This window comes from Pristis pectinata, chromosome 1, assembly GCF_009764475.1.
Source record: "Pristis pectinata isolate sPriPec2 chromosome 1, sPriPec2.1.pri, whole genome shotgun sequence".
In the NCBI taxonomy this organism is placed as follows: domain Eukaryota; kingdom Metazoa; phylum Chordata; class Chondrichthyes; order Rhinopristiformes; family Pristidae; genus Pristis; species Pristis pectinata.
The window spans coordinates 138,546,141-138,559,423 of record NC_067405.1 but is presented as its reverse complement, the minus strand read 5'-3'; the positions used below and the strand labels follow the sequence as shown (position 1 = coordinate 138,559,423).

Below are 13,283 nucleotides of genomic sequence, written 5' to 3'. Positions count from 1 at the left end.
GCCTCATGTTTAAGGATGTCTGTTTTGATATTTGGTGGCAAATGCCATTGTTTAGCTCCAAGAGCTCAAGCGATAGTTTTTGTCTCAAGAACAAAAGATTTTGGTTTGCATTTTCTGTGGTGGTTTTTCTGCTCAGCAATATAAAATTAATCTGACTGATGTATGTTTTAACTTTTTTGTAAATGCTTATCCACTTTTCACTAAAAAGGGACTGCCTCAACTGTGACTTGCAACCCTAATCATACCTATCTATACATTGACACAGCATTGGATTTGGCTTTGATATCTTGTGAAGAGAAACTGGGCAGGCTCCTGAAGGTGTCTCTTAGTCGAGAGAAAGGCTGGTAATTGCTTTTGACACGGTTCTTGTTGTGTGCTTTTGGTTTTAAGTCTAGATCTTGGCTAGTTCAGAGATCTATAGTCATAGTTGTACAGCACAGAAATGGGCTCTTTGGCGCACCATGTCCCTGCTGATCTTTTTGCCCATCTACACTAATCCCATTTGACTTATTAGGAGTATTCTTCTATGCCTTGCCTAGTTAAGTGCCTGTCTAAATTTTCCTTTAATGTATCTATTCCATATGATTCCACCACCACCTCTGGCTATGTGTTCCACATATCAACCTATATAAGTTATACAGTACATTTGGCAACTCATTCATGCCAACCATGTTACCTTCCTGAGCTGGTCCCATTTGTCTACGCTTGGTCCATATTCCTTTAAATGATTCCTATCCATTGCCCCTCAGGGGTCTTAAAACTATGCCCTTTGACCTTGATACCCCTAAACATAGAACATTACAGCACAGTACAGGCCCTTTGGCCCACAATGTTGTGCCAACATTTTATCCTGCTCTATCTAACCTCTCCCTCTCACATAGGCCTCACTTCTCTATCTTTCACGTGTCTAAGAGTCTCTTAAATGTCCCTAATGTATCTGCCCCCACAACCTCTGTCAGCTGTGTTCCACACACCCACCACTCTGTGTATATTTAAAAAAAACTTACCCCTGACATCCCCCTTGTATCTTCCTCCAATCATCTTAAAGTTATGCCCCCTCGTGTTAGCCACTGGGGAAAAAGTCTCTGTCAACTTGATCTATGCCTCTTATTATCTTGTACACCTCTATCAAGTCACCTCTCATCCTCCTCTCCAAAAAGAAAATCCTTAGCTCATTCAGCCTATCCTCATGACATGCTCTCCAATCCAGGCAGCTTCCTGGTAAATCTCCTTTGCACCCTCTCTAAAGCTTCCACATCCTTCCTCTAATGAGGTGACCAGAACTGAACCCAATACTCCAAGTGTGGTCTGACCAGAGTTCTATAGAGCTGTAACATCACCTTGTGGCTCTTGAACTCAATACCCCAACTAATGAAGGCCAACACACCATACACCACCTTAACCCTATCAATCTGAGCGGCAACCTTGAGGGATCTGTGGACATGGACGCCAAGATCCCTCTGTTCCTCCACACTGCTAAGAGTCTTGCCATTAACCTTGTACTCTGCCTTCAAATTGGATCTTCCAAAGTGAATCACTTCACACTTTTCTGGGTTGAACTCCATCTGCCACTTTTCAGACCAGATCTGCATTCTATCAATGTCCCGTTGTAATCTACAACAACCTTCTACACTATCCACAACACCAGCAACCTTTGTATTATCAGCAAACTTACCAACCCACCCTTCTACACCCTCATCCAAGTCATTTATAAAAGTCGCAAAGAGCGGGGGTCCCAGAACGGATCCCTGCGGAACACCACTGGTCACCGACCTCTAGGCAGAATATGCTCCATCTACCACCACTGTCTTTTATGAGCGAGCCAATTCTGAATCCACATATCCAAGTTTCCCTGGATCCTATGCCTCCTGACTTTCTGAATGAGCCTTCCATGAGGAACCTTGTCAAACACCTTACTAAAATCCATGTATACCACATCCACTGTTCTACCCTACTACGAGAATGTTTTCGACTATCTAATTTATCTTTTCCTCTCATAATCTTACAAACTTTTATCACGGGTCACCCCTCTGCCTCCTTCACTCCAAGGAAAACAAGCCCAGCTTATTCATTCCCCATAACTAAAGTCCTCCAATCCCTAGGTCTCTGTTCATCAATGTTCCTTAGTGCAGTGGGATCTTGATTGGCTAGGTAGGTGGGCTGAGGAATGGCAAATGGAATTTAATTCAGATAAGTGCAAAGTGTTATATTTTGGAAGGACATATTGAGGTAGGACTTTTGCCTTGAACAAAAGGGCCCTGGTTACTGTTGTAGAACAGAAGGACCTTGGAGTACAGGTGCATAGTTCCCTTAAAGTGAAGTCACAGGCTGGGAAGAAGGCTTTTGGCATGCTGGCCTTCATCAGTAAGGGCATTGAGTATAGAAGCTGAGAAGTTATGTTATGATTGTACAAGATGTTGGTGAGGCCACACTTGGAGTATTGTTTAGTTTTGATCACCATATTATAGGAAGGATTTGATTAAACTGGAAAGAGTGCAAAAAAGACTTACAAGGACTTGAGGGACTGATTTATATGGAGAGGTTAAACAGGCTGGGCTTTACTACTTGGCGTGTAGGGGACTGAGGGGTAATCTCATGGAGGTAACAAAATCCTGAGGCGCATGGATAGGGTATGTGGTCTTTTTTCCAGGGTTGGGGAATCAAACTAGAGGACACAGTTCTAAGGTTAGAGGTGAAAGGCTTAATAAAAACCTGAGGGGTAACCTTTTTTTTAAACACAGCAGGTGGTAGATACATGGAACCAGCTGCTAGAGAAGTGGTTGAGGCAGGTGCAAGAGATACATTTAAGAAGTATGTGGACAAGTATATTGATGACAAGGGTTTAGAGGGATATGGGCCAGGAAATGGGATTAGCTTGAATGTACATCTGGGTTGGTATGGACAAGTATGGGCCAAAGGGCTTCTTTCTGTGCTGTACATCTCTGACTCTGATTCTCATCGATCAAAGCTTCAGACTTGAGTCAGTAAGTATGAATTTTACTTGTTTATAGTAAACTGATCTTCTTCTGCAGGACAGAAAGAGATGCCTCAAATTGGTCAGTAGATAAACTTAAGTCACTGTTGCTGGCAGTCAGTGTAGAAAACGAAGAGGGAGTGTGCAAAGTCACGGAGGTGACCAAGACTGATGGAGAAGCTTCAATCAACAACAGAAAAGGAAAATTGATTTTCTTCTTTGAGTGGAACATCCACTTATCATGGAAAGGTGAGTATGCAAAGCTGAAATTTGAAACATTTCACCAAAGATCCTTGAGTTTTTGAGTAACAGGTTTATTGCAGCATAGAAAAATTTAGTCAGTATCTTTAAATGACCTCTGTCAGTTGATGCAAGTCCACCTGTGAGGATAAAAATGTCTTGCATTCCTATTCTCTTAGATGTGCATGTTTGTGGCATTTAAAGTTGAATAACATAACTGATGTGGCATGCCTTATGGCTTTGATTCTGTCTGATAACCTAAATCTAAGGTGTAATATCCAAGATAGCAAGGATGGGGTGAGTAATTTGCATTTCAGCCCAGATTGGTTCGTTTATTTTAGAAGCATGTGTAACTGGAACTGATTTAACGTGCCTCTTGTCGCTGGGAGTACTCTGCTCTCCCACTCCATAGTAGAAGTGTTTCTCTTCAGAATCAGATTTCATGTCACTGACATGACATGAAACTTGTTGTTTTGCAGCAGCAGTACAATGCAAGGACACAAATCTATACAAAATAAATAGTGTGGAAAGAAAGGAATAATGAAGTAGTATTCATGAATTGTTCAGAAATCTGATGGCAGAGGGGAAGAAGCTGTTCCTGAAATGTTGAGTGTGGGTCTTCAGGCTCCTGTACCTCCTCCCTGATAATAGTAATGAGAAGAGGGCATGTCCTGGATGGTGAAGGCCCTTAATGATGTATGCTGTTTTCTTGAGGCACTGCCTCTTTAAGGTGTCTTTGATGGTGGGGAAGGTTGTGCCTGTGATGGAGCTGGTTAAGTCTACAACCCTCTGAAGCCTCTTGCGATCCAGAGGCTCCATACCAGGCTGTGATGCAACCAGTCAGAATGCTCTCCACTGTACATCTGAAGAAACTTTGTCTTTGGTGACATACCAAATCTCCTCAAACTCCTAACAAAGTAGAGCTGCTGGCATGCCTTCTTCGTGATTACAGCAATGTGTTGGGCCCAGGATAGATCATCTGAGATGTTGACACCTAGGAACTTGAAGCTGCTCACCCTTTCCACTGCTGACCCCTTCCTTAATGAGGACTGATGTGTAATCTCCTGACTTCCCCTTCCTGAAGTCCACAATTAGTTCCTTGGTCTTGCTGATGTTGAGTGCGAGGTTGTTGTGACACCAACTGATTTATTTCATTCCTGTAAGCCTCCTCATCACCATCTGAGATTCTACCAACAAAAGTATCATCCAAGGCATGCATGTTAAACTTTGCTTTTGCTTAATTCGTCTTCTGAAAGACTGAAATCTTATGCTTTGAAATAGAAAATATCATTAAATTCAAAGTGGGGTATGAAAAGGGAACTGGTCAGATTGTTCACATATTAAAAGGAAAATCAGTAAATCTAAAAGAAAATTTAGCTCACTCGCTTTTCTTTGTCTTTGTACTTGAAATTGATACTAATTGATAACATGTACAGTTAATGTCTGATAATCTGGCATGCTCCAGGGCTTTGGTGCCTGACTGGAGATATTCCTGACTATTGCATGCTATTCCTATTATTCCCCAATACACTTTTAATTCACCTTTTTGGATGTTGCATAGTAAATATAACTTTACAGCAAACTCAGTGAGATGAAAGGGAGTGTGGGAACAGGGGCCCTGGTGAGTTGAAGGGGATTGTGGTCACCGTCACCTAGTAAGCCTCCTGAGCCATTGGGGTTTTTGAATAATCAGATTATCAAGTTTTACTGTATAACTTTCTATCCTGTATTCTTCTATTGTAGGAACTTCAAAAACTGGAATTAAGTATAAAGGAACTGTAGAGATACCGAATCTCTCGGATGAAAATGACATTGATGAAGTGGATGTAAGTTCCCTATTCTTGGACTAAAGTGGGTAATGTGGGGGTGGGGGGGGGGGGCAAAAAAAAACTAGCATAGATACAGCAAGCCAAATGGTCATCTACCTAGCAAATTTCCATATTTTGATTTTTGCTTTAAGATCATTGATTTTCAAAGTCGGGGTTACTACCCATGGGTGGTCGCAGAATGTTAAAACAATGGGTTGCAATCTCTGCTTCTAAACTAGTCCACAGACTGGGTAGGTTACTTAGTCATGTGGATGAACCATTTGTTCAGCCAAAAAGGAAGTTTGAAAACCACTGCTTTTGACCATAAGAAACAGGAACAGTAATAGGCCATTCAGACCCTCAAGTCTGTTCTGCCATTCAGTAAGATCATAGCTGTTCCAACTTTATCCTTGTCCAATTTCCTGTCCCTACAACTCTCTACCCTCGTTGACTGATTTTTCAATCTCATCTTTGAATATATTCAAGGATTTAGCCTCCACAGCTTTCTGGGGAAGGAATTCTAGATTCACAATCCTTAAAGAAGTTCTTGCTCATATCGGTCTTAAGTAGGTGCCACTTGATTGTGATACTGACTGCTGATCCTGGACTCTTCCATGAATCAGGAATCCCACCCCCCATCCCCACCAACCGAATCATGTACTTCAGTAAGATTGCTGCCATTCATTTGAACAATGAATGCAGATTGATCCTATTTGGCTTTTGCTCATGAGGCAATCCCTCCATACCTGTGAACATCCCAGTGAATAATCACTGAACTACCTCCAATTGTAATATTTTTCTGAAATAAGTGACTAAAACTATGTTATTCTAAATATGGTCGACAGGCCTGTTTCTGTGCTGTGCTGTTTTGTATGCTATGAAATAAAAACCAGCATTCCTAAAACTTTCCAATTACCTGCCACACCTGTATGCTAGTTTGTGTACAAAATCCCTTTGACCTGCAAAATCTTAACTGTTTAAACAAATGTTTTTTTATCATTCTTAATTCCATTGTGAACAACTTTGCATCTCTTGCATAATGCTCCCTTTATTGATTATCTGTATAATCACTCCACTCAGCTTACCTGTTCCCACCTCTTCTTTCCTGCCCACACACCCCCACCACCTCACTTCAATTTTATTTCATCTGAAAATTTGGCTAGTGCTTTTGCTTTCCTTTAACTCAATGTATATTGAAAGCAACTATTGTCCTAGCACTGATTCCTGGAGCACTGGGTTAGTTATTAACCTGAAAATGATCCCCTTTCCCCTACATGCTGCTTCCAGCTGGTTAACCAATCCTCTTAATACCAGTCTATTACTCTCAACATATTGCAAAGTAACCTTTTGTGTGGTCCTTTGAATGCCTTTTGGAAAATCCAAACATGTATCTATGGTTTTTCCCTTATCCACTCTGGCTGATACTTCAAAGAACTCTAATAAATTTGTTAGACGTAGTTTTCCCCTTCAGGGAGCATGCTGACTCTGCTTGATCAGATAACTTTCCAAATGTTCTGCTATTACCTTTATTCTTGAATGCAAGTTAGAATCAATTATTAGAGATTAGGCTAACTGGCTTCAAGTTACTTGCTTTTGGCCTCCCATCCTTGTGAAAGTGCTTTTCCATTGACAATTTTCCACCACTCCTTCAGCATCTCTCCAGAAACAAGAATTTTTGGAAGATTACAACTAATACATCCATTTTCACTGAATCAAGTACTTTTGGGATACTAGGATGTAAACCATAAAAGTATTAGCCTTTGGCACCATTAGTTTGTCTTCGACTAAGTATCTTGTGATCTATTTAATTCCTCCCCTGTATTTTTAACATTCATTGCATGTTTCTTGTATATTCAACAATAAATCTTGCTGCAAAGTATTTAACCCCCTTGCAGTTCTTTGTTCCTCATGACTGTTTACCCAATTTCCTTCTCTATAGGGCTTCTGTTCAGTTTGACCCCTCTTCCCTCTTGTGTATTTGACTTTGTGTCAGTTTTTCTTGTAAGTTCGTTCGCCCCCCCGGTCCTCTTCTGGATTTTGAGTTTATACCAATCTTTGGGTCCATTACTAACTGTCTTTTGTTTTCTCCTTCGATTTATTATCCTTGTAAATGTTCCTGGTTAGCTTAGTTAATTCATTTCCTTCCCCTGGAATCTTTTATCCTCATTGGGATATATTTTTGCTGTATTCTGGGACCCTTTGTCCTAAACTCTTCTAGTCTGTTTAGTTGACGAACCAGTGTCAGAGCCTGCTTTCAGATTTATGGTGCCAGGTGGGTTTCTTCATCTGTTAAGCTGTTCTGGATCCCAAATGGAATTTTTAGGATTATAGTCTGCAAGTATAGGGAATTGAACATGTCTGTCCATCCATGCACTTGAAACTTGCATTGTTGTCTAATGTACAGCTGCAAGTTCAATACATCATTACATTGGTATCTTCTAACTGCAGTTAACTTTGATTTTGAAAACTATATTACATTAACTCTTATAAAATTGCTTGCCATTTAAAAATAGTTTGAGTTTCCAATAGAAAAACTAAATGATACAACTTTCAGCTTTGCAGTTATTATGGTCTGAATGCTAAATGTAGTGTTGCACTTCAATAACAGTTTTTGTAAAGTAAGTCTTACCTACTTTTAAACTTGCATTTTAAAATTGCTCTTTTGATAATATAAGCATAAGATTGGTACTTAAAGTAATTCATTTTGAAGTCTGCAGTTGCCAATTACCCCAGTTGCCTGGTAGAATCCTGCACTCCACACTTCTGTACTTTTCATGGCATTTATACCCTGGGTATGTATGCCCATGACAATAAACTTCCTTCTTCTGTCCTACTAATCCTCAATCATTGCCGTAGTTCTATCCTAGCCTTCTAATTGTACCGTTAATTGTTTCATTACTAGGAGGTTAATACTGCACAACTCCAAAGCAATATGTTGAGTTTATTACAGTTGCAGAAAAAGTATTTGCAAAGTGATAGCAATAAGTAAGGTAAAGTGTGCTTAAAATATTGGAAGATTTTGGTCTGTCTTACATTTGTAACTTGCACAGTATATGGAGTCTAACCAAAAGGCATTTTGTCTTCCAGATTATTGTTGGCCTGGCAAAAGATGAACCTGAGACAAAGCTATTGAATCTAATGAAAACTGCTGGTGCAGATAAGATCAGGAAGGCACTTCTCAACTATGTTGACACACTGAAATTAGGTGAGTATGGAGTTAAGTATTTGAGATAGTAAATCTGTTCAAGTGAAAGGATAATCAGTAATTTGAATGCTGCAAATTAAAAACGGCTATACTGACAGAACTAAACATCCTGCCTTAAATTGCATTATTTGACAATCTCAATATTCTGGGTATTTTATCAAGAATTTTTAAATATTTGAATTTAGAACTTGACCAATTCCAGCTCTGGGGTGACTCTTTACTTGAAACTGCTAATGTATGTCATTTACTGTACACTTGTGTGAAATAATTCATCTTTAAGATGAGAGATCACAATTGGTGCAACAACTGAATCTCAGGTTTAACAAAAGATTACACATCACACAATCTTTAACACTTTCAACGCAGGGTTCAAAGGTGGGTCTTTGATGCAATTGTGGAATAATGGTCAGTGAGGATAGATTGCCCTTGATAATTCACTACGTTTGTTTTTGGCACTTAAAGTTGGTACTTGTTGGTTTGGTTTCTATAAGCGGAAATTCTCCCAAGTTCATCTGAAATTTCAACACTCACATTAGATTGGTTTAGTATAGTAACGTGTACTGAGATAGTGAAAAGCTTTTGTTTTGTGTGCCATCCAGACAGATCATGCCATACATAATTAAGGTAGTTAAAAGAAAACAATGTAGTGTTGCACTTACAGAGAAAGTGTAGGTGGACATGAGGTAGATTGGGAGATCATCTCTTAGCATACAAGAGTTCTGTTCATCTAAGATACAAGCTATTGTATCTTCTGCCTGACAGGAGAGGGGAGAAGAAAGAATGACTGGGGTGGGAGGGGTCCTTGATTATGTTAGCTGCTTTTGCAAGGCACTGGGAAGTGTAGACAGTCAGTGGAGGGGAGGCTGGTTTGTGTGATGGACTGGGCTGTGTTCACAACTCATCAAGCAAATTGGTTACCAGGTACAATTTCCAATCACTGGATAACTAGTTTCCTCTTGAACAACCACTCATAGACACCCCAACAGAAAAATAGAACCAATTTGAAAGATGTGATCATTGGAAGTGGTATAAATCAGTGCTGAAGGTTGTACTTCAATTGGTTTAAAAGATTGAGGTCGTATGTATACAATATATATGAAAATGATTTTGTTTCCTATTTGGAGGTTCGAACTCCTGTTTACAAGGTCCAATCTGACTTGTAAGAATACACTGAGTGGTGAGAGAACTGAGGAGATCATTGGGGCAGTATAAGTAACAACTGTTCTTTGATTTTCTGTGGACCATCCAAATTCATCACAGCTCTTATGAATTTGTCAGTACATGGTGATGAGGTGTTTCTGTGGCCTGTGATGTTCTGCAAGGATCGGTGCTTGGGCCTCTGTTATAGATAAATGATTTGGACTAAAATGTAGGTGGCTGATTAGTAACTTTGCAGACACCATAAAAATTGGCAGTTGTGGATAGAGAGGAAGGTTGTCAAAGGATACAGCAGGATGTAGATCAGTGGGAAATATGGGCTGAGAAATGACAGATGGAGTTTAATCTGGACAACTGAGGTGCTGCACTTTGGGAGGCCAAATGTATGAAGAAAGTATACAGTAAATGGCAGGACCTGTAAGGGCATTGATGTACTGAGTGACCTTGGAGTGCCAGACCATAGCTCCCTGAAAGTGGCAACACAAGTAGATAGAAGGTGCAGGGGCATTAAGTATAAAAAGTCAGGAAGTCAGTTGCAGCTGTATGAAACTTCGATTAGTGCACATTAGGAGCATTGTGTGTAGTTCTGGTTGTTGCAGTCAGGATGTGGAGGCTTTGGAGGGGGTGTAGAAGAGGTTTACCAGGATGTTGCCTGGGTTAGGAAGTATTAGCTATAAGAAGGGGTTGGGCAAACTTGGATTGTTTTCTCTAGAACATTGGAGGCTGCAGGGTGACCTGATGGATCTACTTAAAATTAGGGTAGATAGTCAGTGTCATTTTTCCCAGGGTGGAAATGTCAAATACTAGAGGGCATAGGTTTAAGGTGGGAAATTTAAAGATTTGAGGCAAGTTTTTTTTAAACTGTTAAGTGCCTGGAACATGCTGCCAGGGAAGATGGTGGAAAAGCAGATATGATAACAAGGTTTAAGAGGCATTTATGCAGACATGTGAACAAGCAGGGAATGGAAGGATATAGATTATGTGTGGGTAAACGGGATTAGTTTAATTTGGCATCATGGTTGGCACAGACATTGTGGGGTAAAGGGCCTCTTCCTGTGCTATACTGTTCTGTGGTCTACAAGATAGTTCCCAAAATGAAGAAATTGTTTTGATGGGTTGAACATGCAACAGCTAACCATTCCCCCACCATTAAAACAAATGGGATCTTTGTTACCCATCTATTGGGGTTAAAAGCAGTCAAACAACTAAACCCTGACAAGATAGGGATGAAACGTCAGTAAATGTAAAGCAGAAGGCCCAAAATGTGTTTATTGGCAACCTGAACAGTTTCTGAACAGAAGAATAAATGATGCACAACTTCAAGGATACCACTGTTAATGTTTAAAATACAGCAAAGCTGATTTAAAATCAGATATCCAAATGGTATCTTGCATTCTGCCAATCACTCGTTGCCCTTCTGGCAGAGTTACCTCAAATATTTGCAACATGGTTTTAAACTGCAGATGATTTTAGTTGTGATCCAGGAGAACAGAACATGGACCTGCACGTTCTTTTCATTGTTTTCACCAAAGCCTTTGGCAGAGGTTACACCTTCAATACAGTCACAGATAGTTAATGTCCATAAACTGAGCTGCTCAGAAATGCTTTTACAAATTAGCTGCCTATTCTGTGACCATGTGACAAGGCAAGTGCTTGTCAGTAATGACTTCTGTACATTCAAGGCTTTGAAAACAATGTTGCAAGGCTCCATATTTGCCTCAGTACTACTGCTTTTCTTTGTGTTCTTAGTTTTGCCATGAGGGACTTCGTCAGAGGATATTGGTTTATTATTGTCACTTGTACTAAGGTACAGTGGAAAAACTTGTATACTGTTCGTACAGATCAATTCATTACACAGTGCATTGAGGTAGTACAGCGTAAAAACAATAACAGTATGCAGAGTAAAGAGTCACCCCAGTGCAGGTCGACAATAAGGTGCAAGGTCAAACAAGGTAGATTGAGGTCAAGAGTCCATCTCATCATACAAGGGAACCATTCAATAGTCTTATCACAGCAGGATAGAGCTGTCCTTGAGCCTGGTGGTATGTGCCCTCAGGCTCCTATATCTTCTGCCTGATGGGAGAGGGGAGGAGAGAGATTGACCCAGGTGGGTGGGGTCTTTGATTGTGCTGGCTGCTTCGCCTAGACGCGAGAAGTATAGACAGTCCAAGGAGGGGAGGCTGGTTTCTGTGATGTGCTGTGTCCAGAACTTTCTGCAGTTTCTTGCGGTCTTGGGCAGAGCAGTTGCCATATTAAGCTGTGATGCATCCAGATAGGATGCTTTCTATGATGCATAGATAAAAGTTAGTGAGTGTCAAAGGGGACTTGCCAAATTTCTTTAGTCTCCTGAGGAAGTAGAGGTGCTGGTGAGCTTTCTTGGCTGTAGTGTCTACATGGTTGGACCAGAACAGGCTATTGGTGATCATTCCAAGGAACTTGAACCTCTCAACCTTCTCAACTTCAGCACTATTGATGTAGACAGGTGCATGGACACTGCCCCCTTTCCTGAAGTCAATGACCAGCTCTCATTTACTGACTTCACTGTAATCTTAAGACCTGGACACTGGAAAGACTTCTTATTGAAGCAGTCTTTACAGACAATTTGTACCAATAGTGCACAAACATCACTCCAGGCCATTGACCATTTTCTGCAGCATCCCAGTTCTGATCTCCAATCATGTTAAGATTTGTCTAGCTCCAACCTGCATCTTATTCTTGTGCTCCTGTACTGATACCATCATTAACGATTCATTGTTGAGAAATATAAGCCAGTTTAAGTATTTAACAGCAACATCTCCAAAATGCCTCTAGAATTTGCAAAGCCAGCCAAGTCTAAAAAAAATTTTTGACCAACTAGTGATAGATCTCTCCATCAAATTGCTCACTTAGTATGCAATTGTCCAGATGTCTTTGTGTTGAGAGATGTCAAACTTCTACACTGCATTCTCAATAGCCAGCAGTTTCACAAACTCCTGCTGGTTCATCATTTGCTGGCAGATCCTTGTTCAAACACATTCAGCATCAAGCAAAAGAAAATGGTGCTGAAAATACTCAGCAAGTTGAGCAGGTGTAGGAAGAGAAACTGACTTAATATTTTGGGTTGGCCTTTCATCAGAACTGAAAATTTAAAGTTCTCTTTTTTAAGTAAGTGACAGGTAGGGATGGCAAAAACTAAAAGGAAGGCCTATGATAGGATGGAGACTGTAATAAATGCACATCTGGTAGAGGTGTAAATCTGAAATGCTGAGAGGAAAATTGCAGAAATAAGTTGAGGAGGATTGCCTGAAATTGTTGATTTTTGAGCACCAAAGGCTTTGAACCAGATTGGAAGATTGAGCATAGGAGACAAAATACAGGTCAGAGTGGGATAGAGATTTGGAGGCAGGCAACTGGATAGCAGAGTGGAGCAGCATATACTGGAGCTGTGTCGCAGCGGCATTGACCTGGTTTGAACCTGATCTTGGGTGCTACCTGTGTGAAGTTTGCACATTCACCCTGTGAGCACATGGGTGTCTCCCCAGGTGCTCTGCTTTCCTCTTGCATTCTAAAGATGTGCCTGTTGGTAGGCCATCTAACCTGCATCTAGTGTAGAGGGATGGCAGGAGAATTTGAGTGGAGGGTTAGCTGATGGGTATGTGAGAGTAGTTGCAGATAAATAATTGGGGAGGGGAGGAAGGGGGCTGATGAGAATCTCAAGTCTGGCCTAGACACAATAGGTTGAGTGGCTTCATGACAGGAAAATTTAAGAAGCTAATTCACCCTAATAGATTAAATAGGAGTGTCCTACAAAGCTGTTGCCCAACCTGATTTGGTTTCCCCAGTGCAGATGTTATACCCTGAATGCCAGATGCATTTCACTAAATTGGAATTGCAAGTGAATCACTGCTTCACCTGGAAG

The 13,283-nt window shown here is 40.6% G+C and overlaps 1 protein-coding gene across 1 annotated transcript in view; it reads left to right on the top strand.

Moving 5' to 3' along the window:
* ahsa1b (AHA1, activator of heat shock protein ATPase homolog 1b) overlaps window positions 1-13,283 on the top strand; it is a 33,944-nt gene that overhangs the window by 3,738 nt on the left and 16,923 nt on the right. The window contains exons 2-4 of the mRNA XM_052010549.1: window positions 3,033-3,223; window positions 4,958-5,040; window positions 8,110-8,227. Of these exons, the coding sequence (XP_051866509.1) occupies window positions 3,033-3,223; window positions 4,958-5,040; window positions 8,110-8,227 (392 nt within the window). The remainder of the gene's footprint in view (window positions 1-3,032; window positions 3,224-4,957; window positions 5,041-8,109; window positions 8,228-13,283) is intronic.